At 43.2% G+C, this 14,751-nt stretch overlaps 1 protein-coding gene across 3 annotated transcripts in view; it reads right to left on the reverse strand.

The window, feature by feature from the left end:
- POF1B (POF1B actin binding protein) overlaps positions 1-14,751 on the reverse strand; it is a 464,150-nt gene that overhangs the window by 282,284 nt on the left and 167,115 nt on the right. For all 3 annotated transcript variants that reach the window (XM_069612934.1, XM_069612932.1, XM_069612933.1), the window contains exons 4-5: positions 14,385-14,471; positions 5,145-5,240 (exon numbers count right to left, since the gene is read on the reverse strand). In XM_069612934.1, coding sequence (XP_069469035.1) covers positions 5,145-5,240; positions 14,385-14,471 — 183 coding nt within the window. The remainder of the gene's footprint in view (positions 1-5,144; positions 5,241-14,384; positions 14,472-14,751) is intronic.

Raw genomic sequence — 14,751 nt, forward strand, 5'->3', positions numbered from 1 at the left:
AGATATGAGCGATTAAATAAAGGTCGTTTTTCAGATTTGAAATTTTAAAGTTCAAAAAGACAAGTGCAGCTTGCAACTAGAAAATGACAGGTGACAGCTTTACAAATGACAGTTGACAGTTAGGAGGCAGTTCTACTTAGATTAAAATAGAATTGATTATATTATTTTAACTAAGAGATTGGTTCTGCACAGTTTTCTAGGTACTCACACTATATTCTTGAGTTAAATGGGCCACGCCACGGATCTGGTCAGGTTTTAGACTGGACTCTGGTCTCTGCACTTCACAGTGATCTGGGTCAGCTCTCTCTGGTTCTGCTAACAGGTCAGCTCTACTCTGCTGGTCTGGTCTGGGTCTCTGAAGGTTGATGGAGGTAAAGTATGGATTTTCCCGGCAGAGCTTCCAGCTGCAAATGGATTTGAAGTTCCCTATCTGTCCTGTCTCTCTGCTTTTATGTGTTTTTAAAATGGGTGTGTGTGAGCAGCATCACTAGCCAGCCCCTCTCCACTTATCATTGGCCAAGCTTTCATTTCTCCCCTGATTGGGGAAGCTAAGTTGTGTCAGAGTGATGTCATTTTACAGCCTGCAGAAAGTCCACTCCTCCTGTCAACTTACACACAAATCTAGATTTGAACCAAATACATATTTGCAGAGGTACATATTGTTTTAAAATCATATGCACCCCTCACATATCACAGGAGGTATCCCCTGTTCAAACTCTGCTCTTCCTGGGAGCTTGCATTCAGAAATGGCAATATTTTGCACTTTTTAACTGGTTTGCAATACCGGACATTACCCCAAATTTACACACATGTGCGCAAGGAGTATGGACATTAGTTGATGAAGTGTCAGATTTTTCACATGCACACATTTTGAGTAATATCCTCTTTTCCGCTAAAACTCCCCTGAACATACCACCGGTTCTAAAAACCTCTTAAAATGTGGGCAGAAAAATCACAAGAATTATGGTATCATTTATAAAATTTTCACATGTCCGCTCTATGAGTTATTCATCTTTTTAGAGTTATGTTCTGGCCCCAAAGGGGTGTGGTTTTCCCCCAGCACAAGGTTGAATTTCTGGTTTTTCCAGTTCTGCCAAGCCAGCTTGCTCTCACAGGCAGCGCCCCTCCTTTGTCCTTCCAGGAGGAAGCTACATTTACGACATCTGCAATAAACCATCTGCCTGGGTCAGGACACGGCTTTGTTCAGACCTCCTGTATTCTGTGGGGGCTCCCCTTAATTCAATTATCAGAGAGATGGCATATCCTTAGTGTGGCCAGCAAAAGGCAGATAGGCCTGGGAACACAGCTGTGACTCAAGTTTCACTCCTGATGGGGGGTAGTTGCCAGGCAAAATTGGAATCTCTTTAAGCCAGTTTTTAGCTACATGTCATTTCTGTTCCCCAGTTTAAGTCAAGACATTTTTTTACATATGCAGCTAGGATGCTGATTCTAAGTTTAAATCTATGACATTTAAACAATTGCAACCTATGTGACACTCAAAGTAGGTCACTCATTTCTTTTAAACATTTAGATTTGTAGTGTCTTTCAGTCCAAATTTACTTAAACTGCTGAAATCCACAGCTCAGCCAGTCTTGTTATAAACCTTCAAGTCACTTCAGAATATAACTTTACATTGGATCCACCTCTTAAAATGTCTTTCTTTGGCATGTTTTGGGTTCATTTATTCAGTTTTCTACAAAAAGTAAAATCTGGTGTTGTTTTAAAACGCCGGCTTTTGGATAGTGGTGAGTACTGGTACTGCACCCCTTTTTGGGATTTACGAAAATGAATTCCCAACAGTTATGGGTTTGCTTTTGGCAATCAGCATTGCCACTCCCAATGGTTTCAGACTACTGTGTGGGTAGTCCAATGGTGGTTTTAGGCAGTGTCCTTCTGTGCCCATAACATCGGCAAAAATGAGTGGCAGCCTTCTTCATGCATTTCCCTGTGCATTTTCTGGGAAGCTCTGGCCATCATGATGTTTTCCATGTCAGTACTGCACAGTTTTGAGGTAGGGCTCGGATGCATGGGTAAATACATCCCACAGCGGTTCATGATGGATGTGCTTATCGTAAAGGCTCAAACATGCCATTGCAGTGTGGGGTGCAAAAGCTGGATTGTAGAGTAAGACACTCCCTACTGCATGCGACATGCAGACATCTACATCTGGATTTCTGGACACCAATGACCCCCCTAGCCCCCATGACAGTCCACATGTGTCTGTGTGACCCTTTGTACTTTTTTTTGTGCTGCAGTTTGTGGGTTTAGGCAGAGTGTCAAAGAACTTAGCTTAACAATTTATGTTATAGTTGTCACAAAATTATTCATGACCTTGCAAGCCAGGTGTATGGGAACTTGTTTTGCATTCGCCTCTTTCTCATGTCAGGGCTGATTGTCCCATGACAGTCACAGGTACATTTTCAAGGGCTTATCCATTTCCCTGAGTTGTGGGTTTACGTCTTTTTTGTCTGCCACATACACATCACAAAGCCCCTATGCTGACAATTGTCTATGAGGTGCAGCCTTGTGTTGTGGTGGGCCAGTACATTTAGCACATTGCAACCATACACTATGTAAAGTACCAGTATTACCGTGATGTGTAGGTAAAACATCAAGAGACCCCTTAGAATCCTGCTGTTAGTAGTGGCATGGTTCACCTTTTAGCAGTCATAGAGAAAGATCTTCCATTGATAAGTAGCAGGGGTTGGACCTTAAAGAGCTGTGGCTCTCAGCGGGATCAAATCAAAACTGGAGCCAATCTTCAGAACATACTTTTTCACATTTTGATAATTCAGTGGTATATTTCTTTGCTACTTTGTATTTCCTATTTGATGCCCAAATGAAATTACTATGAAAACAATATTCTTTGCAGTACTATGATGAGAATTTGTTTTGTTTATAAACGTTTGCAAAATCAGGTTATAGATTGGGGGAGGTTATGGGTATGGAGGAAATGTGGAAGGAAAGAGGAAAGGGAGGGAGTAAGGACGCTTTTCTGATTTATGAGCTAGGGTGCACTGGGTTTGGGTTGAGAGAAGGTTATGTTTGGGGTGGAAAGATGCAGGGGAACTGGTAGTAAATTAAGATAAGGGGATTATCACTAATTTTGTAGGATATGGTATATTGATTTAAAAATTAAACAGAATTATGGAAATGGTGCGAGGGGGCCTAAAAAGGGGGTTATCAGTGCCCAAGCGATATAGGGCGGATGCTGACCTGTGTGTGCCACAACGCAAATAAATGTCAAATGAAAACAAGCAAACGTTTTAGATGGTAGCACTCCTGGGATCAACAAAAACATTGGTGTAATTGTCATCCATTAACAAGGTTATGGAGATGTGAATACAGATTAAACGGATGTTCTGTTTACTAGTATAGATGGTGGCTAAGCATCTCCAACGTGGTCGCCTAATGGGACCAATGTATTTGAATTGTATCTGTGTTGATGTGAAAGTAAGGGAGACTGATGTGTCTCGTTTACTTTGGAAACAGGACCTTTAAAAAGAGTGTTGTGTGCAATGCGTTTTTATGTGACCAAGCTTACTAGCTGGGAGGGAAAAGCGTTGTCATGGGCACTTCGTTTTGATGCCTTGTGGAACAAAGTTTATATTTTTTACTCTTCCCTTCTTCGTACATTTTTTGTTGCTCCCATTAGTGCTACCATCTAGCACATTTGTGTGCCTTCCTATGAAATATATGCATATAGTGGTAAAGCAATATTGGTGGTGGAAAAAGTTTCTAATGTGAAGTATGCACTAGAAATGAAGTAATCAGGGATGGAACATTCTAAGTAAAGACACTTGAGGAAGACACATGTATGGGGACATGGCAATATTGGATCTTGCTTCCCAGGGTAGTCTGTCTCGTTAGCACTAAACCCTGTTCATAAACTGTTAATGCCATGTTCAACTTTCTCCACTCCTGTCCTACAAATGCTAATGTGTATATGACACCACATTATTTGCTATTCACTCAAGTTTGGTGTTTGGACTGTCTTTTTTCCCTGTTCAATTGTAAGGTTCAATTCATTTGAAATATTGCTCCAGGATTATTATTAAATATAGGCATAGTTGCCGTACGCAGTGGTTCAACCACTCCTTTTTTTCTACCAGTGACTGAAACCAATAGTGGAGAAAAAAAAACTTCAAATGGTGTCGACTAACAGAGATTTGCAAGTAGTAGAATCATGTCACACATTTCCTATTGCAAGAACATCTCTGTCTACCCCTAAGGTAAGACTCGAAAACAAGGTGTAATGCTCCTTGCCAACCACAAGATGGACGTTTGTGCACATCAAGTGAATCTAAAACAGATTCCAGGGTGCATAAACCCCTGTAACCTTTTGACGTCATGCATCATATGACTGATATCAGAAGGATCTACTTTTCCATCAGTTTCCACTCTATCCCTGGCTAATATACATTTTGCTCGCCACACACACACCTCTGACCGACATGACAAACTTTAACTAAATGCCATGGCTAGAAATGACTCCCGTCCTTTTATGATCCGTCAAGGGCTGGTAAGGGGCAGACAATCTCCTGTGGCAACCAGAGGAAGCAATAAATCCCTGGCTGAGGAAGGGGCACCCTCTTTAGGTTGTGTGATCACAAGACCACCACGCCTACCCTACCTCTCACAGCATTCAGGATAACCTCTTCTTTATGGACATAGAAGAGATGGAGTAAGGGCACATGTGAGAAGACACAGTGTCATGGAGCTAGTTTCATCCACCAACTGCAGCGAGGGATCCACTTCTCCCCAGAAGTTTGAAAGAATCATGGGATTTGTAAGTTTGCGTGTGTCTTTATGTGTCTGTGTGTAAAATGTGCTGCTTATAATGTGTGAATGCTTTGCATAGAAGAAAAAAACAGACCACTCTAACTCAATAGTAAACTGATGTTTTCTAAACCCTGTTGCTAGGAATACATGAATTTAACAGCAGTGACATTCATGCTGTGGTTATTAACTCCTGTGCAGAATAGACAGCAATCATTTAATATAAAGAAACAACAGCAAACTTCACTCGAACCCATGATACATAGATTTTCAAATTCATTGTATAGCTAGAACCATTAGAAATGTTGCCACATGTTGACTGCTGATAGATCATTACGTTTAGAGAAAACAGTGATTGGTCCTACCTGCTCCGAGGACAGAGTAGACCCTTTCCTCTGATGCACATGTTCTTGAATATCATTCACAGACACTGAAGACATACCTCTGGTGATATGTTTTTCCTATGACAAATCAACAACCATTATGCAGCAATAGCAAAACATATGACGCATGCCACACAGTGCTGTTTCGCTTGCGCATTCCACAGCCAAAATGAGATTCTGACAGTCTGTAAAAAAAAGGCTATGAAGTATATTCTAATTGACATCAATACTATGTCAATTTCCTTCAGAGAGCTTGACAAAATAAACATGTAAGAAGATACACAATTAATATGCATCATTGGTTACAGCACACCCCAAAACCAAACCACACTTATGTTTATACATTGTAGCTGCTTCTGTCTTATGTCCCTGTGCAGAGGCGACATGCAGTTTAGTCTAGACTGCTCCTTTTAGGGGCTGGGCCAAGACTGGACTGCATGTGGCTGTATGCCTTCTGAAGTGACACAGTGACAAACGTCTTTAGATACGAGGGCGGTGTTAAGCAAGATTTCCCTTTTATTGCTTTTTAGCCTGGCTTTGCGAGACCACCAGTTTTCTTGCTGTTTTTTCTGTGTTTTTGGCTTTTTTTTTAGCAAGTGCGTTGTTTGAAAACCTCGCTTACCACTGTAACTCTGACTCTTTTGGAAGCCTCAATTGTCTCTGTAGCTACTCCAGGGCAAGGGCTAACCTTAAGCCCATTTTCTTGTCTGTGTGAGCTCCCTCACCCAAGCAACGCGTTTGCTGCCGGCTGGTGACAGTTTTTATCTTTTATATAAGCGACTACTGTGTACCTTTTATTTTTACGATGAGGAAGACTCTCTTGTCTAGGTAGAAGCTAAATGGCTACCTCGTGTTTAATCCCTACGACATAAACCACTGGCTCTGTTGGTCGTCTTCCTCATATTTGTTGCAAGGATAGACCATATACGTTAATTTCCTTTCTTGGGGTGCTCACAAAGCCAACATAGGCTGGCTGATCGAACAGCAATAGGATTAGTCTATTAAAGGGTCTTCCAGGCAAACGAATCTCCATGCCTGATTGTGCGATGTCATGAGAGGAAGTTGACCGACCATTCAGGATTGGAAGGCTGCCATTTCTAAACATATTGCATGGGCATGGGCAGGGATAACGCACTACAAGGTGTACATTCTGCTGACCCTGAAGAAGAGGGGACCAAGAGAAATACGGAGGACTCCACTATATGCTCAACTTGATCTGTCTTCCTTGAGATGAAATGCTGCCTCTTATTTTTTGTCATTCGTAATTTATTGAAAATAATTAACAAAAGGATCTGCATTACAATACTAGTGAACAATACCAATGCAATTAACCATGCGTCCCTTGTACATTCATTCTTCAAACAATGACTAAGGCCCTCATTACGACCCTGGCGGAAAGGGGTTTACGCCGGCGTAAACCATGGCGCCCCTTTCCGCCTGACTATGAGTTCCCGTAGCGCCATGGTGATTTTTACGCCTGCTTTTTGCAGGCGGAAAAATCCATGGCGCTACGGGACTTGTTGTTAATTACGCCACCGTAATTTACGGTGGCGTAATTAACGCCTTCCCCACTCCCATTATACCCTATGGGGCAAAAATGGGAATGGGGAAGGGTAAATGGGGATTGGGGACTTACCGCCCCGCCAAGGTCGGAATGGGGCGGTAAGTCCGCCAACCACCATGGCGGAGTTGGCAGCTTTGCGCCATGGACCATGGTGCAAATTGCACCATGGTTCTCCGCCAGGGTCGTAATGAGGCCCTAAGTATTGCTAACCATGCGCACATGAGCCCACAGCTGAGAAAAATGCTACATACTCATTGCTACACAGTGCTTGTGTGTATACGTCAAACAATAAACCATAGTCACGTTCTATGTGCTATATCGATGTAAAAAACTTCAAGTCCTGAGGTTTATGGTGCACCCCTGGATAATCATGGCGGCTAACAAAATTGATAAATGGACCCCATTCTTCCAAGTATTTTGGCAACAGCTTCTGTTTTACACATTGCCACCAGAAACCATGTCTTTGCCCATCATTGCCTTATGTCAGGTGCATTCGGTGCTTTGCGAGTCAGGGTTCTACCACCTGAGCATCCACCAAAAGATGGGTGAGCAATTTTGAGGACGTTGCCCCCAATTTGCAATGACTGTCCTGATCTTCGTCTCCCAGCAGGTCAAATGATAAATCTACACTGGTGATTATTTTAATTTTTGCAAGCACCTCCTTCCAATACAACTGAACGAGAGTGCACGACCACCGGATATGAAATAATGTCCCTGGAGTGTGTGCGCACCTCCAGCAGTCGGGGGTATCGTTGGGTTCATCTTATGAAATGTTTCTGTAGTGCGATACCATCTATGAAATAATTTAAAATCATTTTCTTTTAGCTGTATGCATCTGGAGGATTTCCCCGCTCGCGTCTACATATTATACCATGCTAACTCTATCTGGGAACCAACATCATCCTCCCATTTTACCATGTAAGAATGCAGAGGTTTAAACGGGCTTGCATTAAGGACTTTCTATAGTGATGAAATCTTACATATAGGGGGTCCCCTAAAAATAGGTCTTCTAGCTGTGTTGTTTCCCTCATGGCTTGTCTCGCGACCTTAGCTGTAGACGCTCCTTCCAGCCATACACACCCATATCCCAAAATAATGAACATCTGTTAGCATTTGTCAAACGTCAAAGGCTGTCCCTCCTCAAATAGTTGGCCACATCTCTGTGGCCCTCCTTCTATCCAATGGCTAAATCTCCCTGTTTGTTGGCCTGTGGGGAATTCCGATGAATTGCATTTCCTTGTGAGAGCGCATGGGAAAGTCGTCCCTGAATACCTGCATACCGCCCTATCCCAATATTCTGGTGTTGGCTTCATAGTTGGAAGGAACCAAACCCCTTTCCTTCTAGTCTTGGGTGAGCATCAGCACCAGTCATATAAGGGGGTTCCCACTATAATGTGCTCTATATCGATCCAGTGCTTCAGAGAATGAAGCCAATTGAACCGCTATAAGTACTTTTCAACATCTGGCACTCCTAGAACTCCCTTCACTCATGCTACCATGAACGTATGCCTGGGAACCCTGGGAAGTTTTCCCACCCAGATGCACTTGAAAATTTGGGTTTGGAGATCCTGCATCACATTTTTGGGACTCCAAATAGGGAGTCCTTGAAAGATATATAATAGTTTCAGTACCAAGGACATTTTAACGTACTAGATCTAATTTGAGCTTGGAAATGAGGCCTGGGATACTGTTAGAATATAGCTGGTTATCCTTGTGTGTAAGGTGGACCCTCAGATATTTAAGCTTTACTGAAGTCCACGTGAGCGTGAATGCTTTTTTCAGGCCACGCACCATGCAGGGCCCCTGCAAAACATTTAGGATAGTCAATTTTGTGAAATTAATCTTAAATTCGGAGGCCTGATTAAACAACTCTTACAAAGAGATTACATAAGGTAAGGGGGCCTGTGAATCTTTCATAAAAAAAACAGGAGGTCATTGGCATATAGTGCAACCTTGTGCTGATAGCTAGCAATTTCAATTCCTCAAATATCCCCCGTAGATCTCACTTTGCATGCCAACGCCTCCATAGATAGTGCGAATAAGAGAGGGGAAAGTGGGCAACCGTGAGGAGTCCTGCGCCTTAAAGCTAATGGGCCTGACATTGCTCCATTCAATTTGATCTTTGTGGTTAGGTGGACAAAGTTATCCAGCACTCTTTTAATGAATATAGGGCCAAATCCAAACCCCCTCAACTCCTCAGATAGATATGCCCAGTCTATTCTGTCAAACGCTTTCTCTGCCTCGATCAACAACACTGCTAGTTTCTGATTTCCCTATCTTGCCCATTCAATGACGTCTATGACCCTCCGGATGTTATCTTCTGCCTGTCACCCAGGAATAAAGCCTGTTTGATCTTTTTGAATGATTTTTGGTAGACTCCTCGCTAGCTTGGTAGCCAATATTTTAGAATAAATGTGGGCATCATAGTTAAGGGCTGCTATGGGCCTGTACAACGTGCTATTAATTGCATCCTTGCCTGGTTTATTTAGCAGAGTTAGTAGGGATTCCACCATCATAGAAATAATTGTTCCCGTGTCTGTAATCCTATGAAATTCTGCCTCTTATCAGCCAGGGTGAGCAAGCTGTAGCTGATTTCCTGCCCTGATTCAACAGGCAAAGTTGCTTCATGAATTCTCCACAGTTTACAGGGGCTCTCCTGAATATCCTGGAAATTAGTGCTGCTCGTTCTGAGAAGGGGCTTCTTTTGTGCCTAGACCCGGGCTGGTGTTGCTGCTCACCCTTTTGGCTGGCTCCATCATGGGAGATCTTGCCTCATGGCCCTGCTGCTGCTCTTTGTCACTGTACTCAGTTGGCTGTCTGTGCCTTTGTCCCTTCCATAGTCACATGTGACCTGCTGCCTGTGTCACACTGAGTCTGCTTCACTGCTGTGGCTTCTCCTGCACCCTTCACCATTGTGGGTTGTCTGAAGACAGTTGTTCCTCATCATGGATCCTGAAACGCTTGCCGTGTCTTCTCCCAAGACTCTGAATTTACAACCAGAGATGGGAACCACCCTCACCTTTGGCCCCATGATCCATGATCCCTGGGCCTGCTCTGCAGCCTGCAGTGGTACGAATAGTCTCCTATAGGTCCTATAAAGGTGAAAAAGTATGACTCCTACAGGGGTCATTGTGGCTGGCAAAAACGTTTATTCAAGAAAAATAAAAATAAAAATAAAACCCTATCTTGCCCTAGCTCTAAGAGGGGTTTCCCTGCCTCAGCCACAATCACTAATGTCACAGTCAGGATCTCAAGAAAGCAAGAGTCCACAGTCCTATGTCCGAATCCTATCTCTGTCCCTCACACTCTATGTTAAACTAAATCAAAAATGTGATCTTCGTAGTCCAGAGGAATGACTGCCTTCCCCTGGACAAAAGTTTGCAAATTTCTTAAAGTTTAGCCTTAAGTGTTGTGGGAAATGTCTCCCTTCCACAGCCTTCCTCAGGCTTCTCCTATTGTTCATCAACTGCTGGGGCATTGTCTCCTTTTCCCCAGATTTCCTCAGATTTATAGCACATTTCAACAATTGGTGAAGGAATGTCTCCCTTACCCAACAAGCCTTTCTCAGGCTTTGTCTCTGTCTCTGGGGGTCCCAGACCCTGGTTGGCAGACCTGCTTTCCTTCTACCACGCACTGTGACAATGAAAACTGGTGTGTATGGTCCTCCAAGCTGTGGTGGATCCCTGACCCTGGTTGGCAGACCTGGTTTCCTTCTATGTCAGGTCTCTTAGTCCCAAAAACAGACTTTGCTCACCTGCCAAGTTTGGTGTACATCTGTATTATTCTCACAGTTCTCTATACAGTCTCTTAACCTTCCACGCCGTCTTGGTTTACTCCCCTGCCAAGTACTGTCTTCATATGTTTTACTCTCACAGTTCTCTTTACGTTCTCTTGATCTCACATCCAGACTTGGTTTACTCTAATGCCAAGTACTGTGGTTGTATCTCATATTCACACAGTACTCTTTGCTTTCCCCTCTCTTATTTGACAGCCGTGGGTTGCCTTTCCTCCAAGTACTGTCACGAAGAAGAGTAGGTGTTCTTGTTCCATGATATTACTTTTTTCTTGTAAGGGTCCTAGACCCTATACCCTTTCTTACTGTATATTTATAATGATTCTCTTAGTGTCCCGTAGGGGCTATCCTCTTTCTATACACTGAGTTTTAGGGTTTCTTGTACCCTCTGGGGACCCCCAACCATAGGCTCAGCCACCCAAATACATTTAGGGCCTTGGATGCAGCCTTTCGGTCAATCGCAGGCTTCCCCGTGTCTTTCTCTGCCTCGCCTGTGCTCTGGGGCTCTCTGTGGCCTGCTGCAGTGGCTCTGCAGCTTCTGATTCTGTTTAGCATGTCTCTCGCAGCCGGACTGCATGGTCCTGCAATGCTGTGCTGCTGGCGCACTCCCCAGCCAGCCTCTCGGTTCACCCAGCGTTTCCGGTGGAGATCACCCCTTCAGCATCTCCGCCCCTCGGTCTGATCCTGCTGCTCTCCTCACTGAGCACCGACCCCTCTCGCGGTTCCTCTGCAGATCATCTGACCTTTCATGGGTCTGCACGAGTTTAGCAGACAGTGAACTCCAGCGCCCCTGCTCAACTGGGTGGCTCTCTCCTTCTGCCAGGCCAGTCTCCCCTCCATGAGTTTTCCAGGGACACCACTGCTTCCAGGTAGGCGCTCCGTTCCTCCCCTGTCTAGCTTCTCTAGACTATTACTGTTACCATTATCTTTCGTGTCACTTTTAGACACCATTATTATTTTGACTATATGTGTTGGCCCTTTTAATCCTAACCTTTTGGAGAATTGAATTTTATGCACAAACCGTTTCTTCAATACAGTTAGTATACATTGTTTCAGTAAACAGGGCTTAAACAATCCTTTACCTTTATTTACCTTTGTGTGTAGTCTGTACCTTATGCCAGTACCCGCCTCTCAAAAGAGTGAAGCCAGTTTTCTCTGCCACGTTTACTAGTCAGAGTCTAGACTAGCTTGATTTAAACGTCTGTGAACATAGACTACAGGTTGGTCTCTCTGAGCCCCTTACCAGAGGTATTCAGAAAAACCTCCTAAAAAACTGTCAGAGGAATTCCCATTGGATATTATTAATGCACAGCTTTCCATCCATCGTTTCCTGGTGTTTGTAGTTAGGCTCTCTGTGTGGCGATGTACAGAGACATAGCTATCTTGCTTTCTCAGTGCTTATGGAATCAAACTGCATCTCACTCATCAGTCCCAACATTGCTGGAACATGCCCGAGGTTGCTTATGTTCCCAAGCAGAGAAGTGGCCTCTCAGCTTAGGCTGCACTGCCCCCATTTATGGCAGGAACAAAACTGATTTCAATAGGGTTGGAACCCTACTTTAATGGCACAGACAGTATAATTAACAATAGCATGGAAAGCTGAACAGGCGACTCACAACTGTTTATTGATTCATAGCTTTCTTTCAATACTTTTTTTTAGGTTTCTGGAAAAAATTGTCAGTTTATACATAGCTTATAGAATCTCATGATGTTCAGTGTGTCGAAGCATCATTGAGATGCATGTGGTGCAGTTCAAAACACCACATAAGTAAATAAATAAATAAATGCTTTTCTGCAGTCCTCTTAAAGAAGTAGTAAAAGCAAACTTCCAACGATTTTATTATTATAGACATTACCGAGTATCATAAAATTGAAACTCAAAGTACCTCTTCTTATGAAATGGCAGCTGGTACAGTAAACATTGTACAGTTAACAAGCTCCTCTATGGTCTCTGTCCCTTATGCATTTTATCTACAAAATCCTTAACTGAGTCACTCATACAAACTCATGTTTGAGTAAAGCCTTTAGTAAACATCATGTGCCCCCAACTCAGTCTCCAGTAATTCTTTCTTTGGTGAGGTGTGGCATTGTCAAAGGGCAAATCTCTGCTTCCCTTTCCTCCCTTGGCTGGCTTCCCTTTCACTCCCAACTTAAATTTCAATTTCTGTGCCTAGTCTTTAAATCTCTCCACGGTCTTGCTCCCCCTTATCTCTACTCCCTCCTCTCATCTACACTTCCTCCCCCTCCCTTCGCTCTGCCGACCACTTCCTTCTCACTGTTTCTCCTTCCCCTTGTGCCACATCCAGTTTCCGCTCCTTCCATCTCCTAGCCCCCCTACACTGGAACTCCTTACCTCTCTCACTCCGCTCTATTTCTACCTTTTCCTCATTCCGAACTTCCCTCAAATCTCTCCTTCTCCATTCCCCGCCATGAAACCCCTACCCCCTTCCTGCTCCGCTCCCACCTTGCCTTACCTCCTTGTTCATCTCCCCCACTCATCCCCCATTCTCACCCTTCACCCCATCCGTTTCCCTCCTCTTCCCCTCCCCTCCCTCTCCCTCTCAGTTCTACTGCACTACTCTCCTTCTCCCCTCCAGTTCATTGCTCTACTTATTGTTTTGTTGGTCTGATTCTCAATTGTAAATTGCTTGCACTGTTACTGTTATAATGTTAATTGTTATATGTATCCTGTTGTTAAAATGTGCAGCGCTTTGGTGTAAAGCGCTATACAAACTAAATGAATACAAATACAAAGCTTTGACTAATAGACACACCAGGCATGTTTACAGGTGGCGGTAATGGGAATAACAGGTGGTATTTGCAAATTCTGCTTATTTCATGCCTGCCACATTACAGGCTTAAAGGCATTTATTGCCAGACACATTCCAAGGAAACACCACTGGCAGTAAATAACATTTCAGGAAAGTAAGAGAAGCTATCTGAGAGCTACAGTCCAGCTCTACTGGAACTGACAGGTTCACCAACAAAACTAAAAATACCTTGTCCTGAGGAGAAACCCATTGAAATCAAAGTTAACAGAAAAGGCAAGCTCAACGGTAGCCATAGACCTCTTCTTGTGGAAGAGGCAGGTCCCACCACTGACATATAGAACACTTGCCTAGTATTTATGGTATGACAATTGATAACCCCCTGACTCAATTGGGTAACCTGGACCACTAGGTGGCCTAAGGATCAAGCCTCGGTGTGGCAACACCGTCTGAAAAGCAAAACCTGTGGTAGGCTCCCATGAGACAAGAGCAATGAAGGAAAAACGCACAAGATATCACACTAGGCGGGGGACATAATGGCGATCGCCTCAAAATATACCAAAGGCAGAGGTGGAACACATTAGACTGTCAACAGTGAATGTACATCTACGGCCTTAAATTACCAACTCTTGCTGAGACTTACAGACAATGTTTGGGGAACAGGATCAAAACTCCAAGAACTGAAACTAGCCATTTGACTTCACATCACTGAACCCAAGGCCCTGATAGTTAAATGAAAATTTCCCATAACCCAGGGGATCAAAGGATTGGTCCCAAGGAGCCAGACAGGGTGTGATTTTCTTTGAGAAGGAGGAGCCATCACTACAAATAACTGGTAATGCACAAACTGTTTCCAATTCTGAATGGCTAAGAACATTGTGGATCTTCCCTACACGTATTAGTCCTATTCTCCCTCACTATATTTCCAGAGACGTATCCTACCCTGTTTTTCACTTTTGCTCTATTCTATTGTAATACGAGGTTAACCTGTTGTGTTAGTACATCATTGCCACTCGAGTGCACATCTTTAATGAGGGTCATTGTGTAACATTTACAATAGAAAAGGCTGTTTTAGAAAAGCGATTCCATATATTTACCTGTTCTGTATTTGGACCATCGATTCTTGTAATTGTCTTTTCGTAGATAACATTATTTCCAGGAACATAATTGAGGAAGGAATTTTGCTGTAAAATATAACAAAATAGCATGCATGAGTTGCAAAACTTTAAAAGGAATACAGTCCTATCAGACCTATACATAATCTCAAACAGGAAACAAAAAAGCCAAAGAATAGACCATGTATCATTTCTTAGGAAAAAAGCATGCATATTGTATTCCAAAGCACTCGTTTTTTGAAAAGATACAAAAGCTAAAAGGTAATCCAAAACCTATCTATGCATATCCTGAATAATGCAATGTGGATATTTGTAACTATGATGGCAGTGTGAATATTTAATGGACCAT

Source organism: Ambystoma mexicanum, chromosome 5p (genome assembly GCF_040938575.1).
Source record: "Ambystoma mexicanum isolate Mex_15411 chromosome 5p, UKY_AmexF1_1, whole genome shotgun sequence".
Classification (NCBI taxonomy): domain Eukaryota; kingdom Metazoa; phylum Chordata; class Amphibia; order Caudata; family Ambystomatidae; genus Ambystoma; species Ambystoma mexicanum.